The sequence below is a fragment of the Phaethon lepturus genome, unplaced genomic scaffold, assembly GCF_000687285.1.
Source record: "Phaethon lepturus isolate BGI_N335 unplaced genomic scaffold, ASM68728v1 scaffold56127, whole genome shotgun sequence".
Lineage (NCBI taxonomy): Eukaryota > Metazoa > Chordata > Aves > Phaethontiformes > Phaethontidae > Phaethon > Phaethon lepturus.
Genome location: NW_010552218.1, coordinates 6,106 through 12,841, shown reverse-complemented (window position 1 = coordinate 12,841; position 6,736 = coordinate 6,106). Strand labels below are relative to the sequence as shown.

The 6,736-nt window shown below is 42.7% G+C and overlaps 1 protein-coding gene across 1 annotated transcript in view; it reads right to left on the bottom strand.

The window, feature by feature from the left end:
- Positions 1-1,638: 1,638 nt before the first annotated feature.
- Positions 1,639-6,736, bottom strand: part of LOC104623914 (melanoma inhibitory activity protein 3-like) — a gene marked incomplete at both ends in the record, with an annotated part of 10,694 nt that continues 5,596 nt past the window's right edge. The window contains 2 exons of the mRNA XM_010291140.1: positions 1,639-1,917; positions 2,832-5,778. Of these exons, the coding sequence (XP_010289442.1) occupies positions 1,639-1,917; positions 2,832-5,778 (3,226 nt within the window). The remainder of the gene's footprint in view (positions 1,918-2,831; positions 5,779-6,736) is intronic.

Genomic DNA, 6,736 nt, shown 5'->3' with positions numbered 1-6,736 from the left:
TGCCCCCGCCCCGCGTCCTGCGGGCCGCCCGGCGCCCTCGTCGGGGTCTGGAGGGAGAGGGAGAGAGGTGTTACCTCACGGAGCGGCCGCGCCCGCGCCAGCAGGAGCTGCTGACAGGGAAGGACTGTAACGGGGAACCCGCTTCTGCCCCCCACACCTCCCTGTTTCTGCGGCCCCTAGGCGAGACATCAAATTACGATCCCCGGTTCTCCAGAAGAGAACCGAAATTGAAGAAAGAATTGAAGAAAGAGGCAAAAGTCCTTAGAAAGGATAGTGATATGCCACAGGCTGCTTTAGAAAGAGACATGGATACCAAGTCACTTTGCCAAGCCTGCCTCAGGCAGGACATACAACTCCTTCAGCAGAGTCAACAACAACAAAGCACACACTTTATGATTCCATATCAATAAACCTACATCTTCTAAGTTGGCAGTACTGTTAGTACAGCATAAGCTTTAAACCATCTTTACTTCTACTCTGATGTGAAGCCTGCCTCCTCCTCTCACTGCCACTGTTGCCATGAATTCAGGTTAGCAAATTCAAATAACCACCTGCCCAGCCCGTTGTTACACTGTGCAACAGCTTCTGTGACTGGCGGTTCTACAAGCATCTGCCTTGTTTCTCTCAGCACTTCTAGCAGTCCTCAGAGGAATTCCTGGCAAACTGCATTTAACCACCGTTAAGGAAGGAATGGAAGATGGTCTAAAATACATCTGAACATCCAACTGCTTAACCACCTAAGTAATCCACCAGCCATTTAAAATTCATTAGGCATCTTTGCATTCAACCTAGAGTTTCCCTCAGAACTTAGAAGCTTCTCAAAAGTGCTTGGCTATGGGATGGTACAGTACCTCAGTAGTGTACAAAAGCTAAGCAAGATGTGCCCGAATTTCTTCTAAATGCTCAGTGAAGACAGATTTATTATGGATAATTAGAGGTGAATGCAGAACAGCAAAGCTGGGCTTAGCACCGAGAATGGAGTCAAAGGTAGTTTCATGCCAAAACAGAGCTGGGGAAGATGATGGTAACAGATTCCCCTCCTTGGGCATAATGGCGAGTCAGCACAGGTCAGCACACTCACTCCAGAGGGAGAAGGCCTCAGCAGAACAAGTCAAACATTTCTCCTACTCCAATAAACACCTTCACCAGAAATTACTGAACTGCTTGAGGGGAGCTACACTCCATCTTTCCAGGAAAGCAATATTAGCCCAGAGTCACAGGTTAAAAAGAGAAGAGAGAGCACGTGATTCTATAGCCTAATGGTTAGACTGTCAGACCCCCTGCAAAGTGGGAGAAACGTGGGCTGATGGTATGCTTCCAGTGATTTCTGCTCTTTATCCACTACCATCCTGAGACACAGTCCACTAGCCTGAGAACAGAGCTCTGACTATGACGCTTTTACAGGAGAACTTTTCTTATTTCTGTAGTGCAAAAAGGCAATACAGAAATCACTCTGCTGAGATGAGTGGTAGCAAGACAATGCTACCAATAGAGGGACTGTCATGACTTAGTGAAAGCCGTTAGGATTATAGCAACATACAATGAAAATATTAGTGAAAAACCCCTGCCCAAAACATACCCAACCGTGCTCCTCTTGAAGAGCAAAAAAACCAAACCAACCCAATTCCAAAAGGTTACCTGCAGCAGTATCTTCCCTGGCACCCTGTCCCGAATCAATTGACCCAAAGGAAGTATCCTCCAGCAGCGATCCTCTTTCACTATCGTACCCTTCTTCGGTTTCTCTATTATCCGAGAAGTTGGCCTCTTCATGCCCAGGTAGAACATCAACAGCCCACTCCTCCTCAATAAGTTGTTCTGGCGTCTTATCTTCAAGCTGCTGAAATTTCTGATTGCTCTCATCGATGGCATTTGGGTTTCTGATGGAAACTTGGTCATATTCAGCCTCTTTTGCACCACCTATAACAGAGAGGGAGACTTGCATTAAGCACTGAGCTAATGTGTATTCCTTACCCACAGCTGTCTTCAGTGAAATAGTGCATTTGACAAAGCCTTCTTGAGACTTTTTAAACACTTCAGCTTGTGTATTCCTTCCAGTATATTCTCAATCAACTTTCAGTAACATCTAATTAAATGTTTGTATAGAATTTAAGCGAAGTATCTACCACTGACCAGAGAGTGAAATATTCTCATTTGTGACTTTTATCAGAAATCACATACTTAACAGGCACTATTGTGAAAGAGCCTTGCTAAGAGCACATCGTACCACCTCACACATTAATTAGAAAGAACAGAAAGTTTGCAGCAGCCTCTACTGCTGTTTTTCCCCCCCATCAAAAGATCTGTTTGTTCAGTATTTCTACTTCCACAATCTTTCATGACTGTGGGCAAAAATATGATCATAAGGACACCTGAGATTTTAGGTGCCTGGTTTTAGTGCCTGAACTTTGCATTAATCACTGGATCTCATAATTAGGTGCTAGCTAGTTCAGAAAAAGAGACTGCTCTAAACCCTCCAGAAAATTCAGCATGTTAGTATATATGAATCCCTATTTCTTGAGAGGGGAAGGTATAGACATGACCTGAATGGCTCCTTCTAGCCATATGCAGGCACGGATCCCACTTATCTTACATTGAACCTGGTCCATGAGAACAGACATGCTGAGCTTAACATTTTCTCTCAGAATTTGTTGCTGGGACACCTATCACAATGCCAAAAATAGGCATTAAGAATAAACAAAATCCCAGCAGATTGCACAGAGCCTCTTTCAATTCTGCTCCCTCATCCACTCTAAAGCTTCTCTGGGTTACATAGTGTTGTCTGGGATAGGGTTTTACTTCTGTTTCATTTATTAGCTGCTTTAACATCCTACCTTGACTGTGCAGTTGATCATCGTCCTGTTCTGGAATAGCTGCAAGTGGGACACTTTCACTAGCAGATGAATATTTACTCCTTAAAGAATACATTAATTCTTGAATATCATCCATCAATGCACTCTCTTCATCATACAAATCCATCTCTTTCACCACCTCCTCTTTATTTTCCATCACTCTGGAATCCAAAACTTTTCCCACAACATCCATAATGGTCGATTCTGAAAACTCAAGTATCTGGTCCAAGACTTTTTCTATATCTTCATTATTACGGCTTCCCTTCCGAGCAAGCTCCATCTCTACCTTCATGTCATGAAACACAGCTTCTATCCTAACCATGTGTTGAAGCCCAAGGTACTTTTGTAGACGTATTACACGCTTTTCATCAAGAAAATCTCTCATTATCGTAAGCTGCTTCACAGACTCACTGAAGTCTGTTACAGTGTCATTTGTGGCTGCTGGGCTGTCAGCAGAGCTGGGAAAATGTGCAGATTGCTGGTGGTCATTTCTTGTATGCTCTAAATCTTGCACCTCTTTTGAGTCTTTCTGGGACATGCCCTCTGGGAAATGATCTTTCCACCAGTTAAAGTCATTGTTGTCTTCTGTGTCAGGAGACTGGAAATTATGTTCTTCCACAGCTGATGGTTCCCCAGCTTCAGAAGACTCCTCCTCATCTTCTGTGACATGTTCCATCTCATCCAATTTAGCATCATCACTCACTGGTATGTCAACCTCTTTGTTCCCAGTGTCGCTTACATCTTGCATGCTGATCATTTTTTTAGCCTCCTTAGAAAATGAGTTTGTTTCCCCTCCTGTTTCATAAGTAGGATTTGTGGTTCCTGAAACAGCTTCACTTAGTACTTCTAATTCAGTGTTTCTACTTTTAACGTTAAGAGTATCACCCTGTACATTTGCAGCCCTTGCCTGCGACAGCTTTGCACTTGCAGCATTCTCATCTTCCAGTAGCTCTTCCTCTACTTGTTTCAGGTCAGGGTCATCTTCAGCATCTGGCTCTTCAGATTGCAATTGTGGTCTTAGTGTTCTTCCTTTAGCTAAATTTGTGCCAAGATTTCTGTCTGAATCTGCATCCTCTGTAGGAGCAGTTCCTTGCTGAGTAAGGTTCTCTGTATTTGTATTCTGTGTAGTGCTTTTTGATTTTTCTTCAGGAGAACTTTTCTTAACGCTTTCTTCAAATACTGTCATCTTGCCAAGATTTCTTGAAAGCTCTTCTTTCACATCTGCCTCTGAATACTCAGTCTTGTTCTCCCATGGCCTAGGCTGTTCAACAGCTCCTCTATGGCTTGGATCTCCCTCCCCTGCAGTGGTTTCTTTCATGTTTCTCCTTTTTATTTCAGGTTCTTTGTGAAGAGAGGTGAGTTTTTTACTTTCATGACTGGTCTCCCCTGTTTGTTTCAAATCTTCTTCATGTCTTAGAAGTTCTTTCTCCACTGGAGGGATTCCATGCTCCGGTTTCTCTTTCAAGAGGTCAGTATCTCCTAAGTCACTTTGAGATGTATTTTTTATCTCTTCCACTGGTTTGGCTGGAACATCAACAGAAGGCTTGTCCTCAGCTCTTACTTTCTGCTTTGTTTTCTCCCATAGTCTTTTGTGCTTTAAATCACTTTCCAAGACCTCTTCCAAGGTGTCCTCCTCAAACTTTTTCTCATCTTTCTCTATTTGAGCAAGTGGCACTCCTTCTGGACTTTTGTTGATATCACCAACAGATGGTTTTAAAGCATCTTGCTTGCTTTTAACAAATGATTTAGACTCCAGATCATCTCCTGGACTAGGCAAAACACGAGGATCGGGCACAGCTGTACTCTCCAGCTCCTCAGTGTGTGACTCAGTTCCATCAACCATTAGCTGCTCTTCAAGCTGTTCAGTTTTGTTTATTTCTTCTTTGGAACCCAGACCACCTATACCTACAGGCTCCTTCCTAAGGAGTTCTCTGGAGAGATCCTCAGGTTGAGTTGTTGCTGGTGCTTCTCTTTTACTAATTAGCATCACCTCATCCTGTTTCTCTTTTGTTTGTTTAGATTCAGACCTGTCCACACTCATACTGTCACCTGACTTCTTGCTCTCACTGAAGGCATCCTTAAGAAGGAATGCATCTGAATAGTGTTCTTCCCCATTGTCTCTTTGGTTATTTAGCTCTGTAGCACCCTTTGCATCTTCATCAGGTTCATGATTTTGTGACTCAAAGTCATCGTTTTCATCATTATCTAAATCCACTGGGGATGTCATTTCTTCCTCTGCCACAAAGGACAGCAAAGGGATTTCTTCAGACTGATCTGCAAAGTCTGGCTCCTCCTCTGCATCATGAGCATTAATGCTCAAGTCTTCACTAAAATCATCTTCCAGCGATGTAACAAGGCGAGTCACCTCATCATCTGACACAACAGCATCAGCAGTTGAGCCAAATTTTGTCTTCAAGTTCACAGAGAGCTCTCTGTTCAAAAGTGTATAGGCATTGACTTCTTCACTCTCTTTGTCAAGTTGACTGGTTTCACCCTGAGGAATACTAGTGTTTTTGGTATTTTCACTTTCTAGCCCTTTTAGTTTCCCATGTAGCATTCCTTTCAAGTGCTCATGTGCAATTTGGTCTCCCTGAGAGTTTTCTTCATGACTACTGACACTGGAGTCTCCCCCAATATTTTCAGTTCCTTCTACAAGAGAACTGTCTACTGCTTCTGTCACGGCGAGGGATTCCTTTTCTTCTGTGCTTAGCTCAAGATTGTCTGTCTCCAAAGAATCAAAGGACTTCACAGTATTGACCTGTTCAGTCTCCTCATCCCTTTCAATTTCTTCTGCTGGTTTTGCCCCTGGATCACTTGATTCAGTTTCCCCTTCATTTGCTATTGTCTCTTGCAATGATTTCAAAAGCTCATCCACGTTATAATTATCAAAATCATCCCTTCCACCATCAAAGCAAACAAAGTCTGTTTCCTGAAATGAAAAATAATATGTAGTCAAAAATATTATTTTCTTTACTACAGGGATGAGGCCAAATCCATTTGGTTGGTTAGAGAAAGGTGCAGCAGCAAAGTAAATTCTATTAATCATGCAGAATTAACTGCTAGAGTCCTTAACCAAAACACTCTCTGAAATCAGAGGAAGTTTTGTCCAAGGACTCTTAAAAACCTGAATAAAAAGCTCATGGTCTATCCCCTTCAAAGACCTCCCAGAGAGCAATAACCTGGAAGTCAGCAATGGAGTTGACAGTATTATAATTCACTCCTCACATATATCCTGAATTAAGAACAATTCTATTGCTGAATGCCAGTGAGAAGAAAAATTTCACTAAGCTTGTTTGTCCCAATCTCTTTCAGTTGGTCTCTCCTCAAATGACCAAGTCCTCCAAGCAGGAGCTGCCTGCCACACAATTTCTGAAAGATAAATTAAACAGTAGTGCAAGCCACTGAACACAATTTCATAAGGGTCTGAAGTTGCAACCACAGACAGGCCTTACTCATGCAACTCTGGAGTCGCTAGCTCTTAGTGCATGAAAGCCATTTATGTGTGTAAGGGTTGAAGGACCAATTCTAGAATCAAAGGGCTAACAGTCTATCAGGTTTCATTGGTTTCTGATAGTACTTTAAACTTCTAAAGTTTGGAAAAAGAAAGAATTCAGAGTACGTACCAAACAGCCTATGTGTGAGCCAGCTAGAAGCATTTCTAGAGCTCAAGCCAAACAGATTTTTAGAAGAAAACTGGAATATTCAAGAAAAGAAAGATCAAGGCCCACATTTTGGGCTGATGCTTACACACCCACCCAGACACACACCTATCTGCACAAACCTTCCACCCCCCGACACATATGTGCATCTCTGCACATGTTACACACATGTAACAAAAGGTAACTAAAGATCACTGATATTCCCGTTCTCCTCCTCAGGGATTTTAT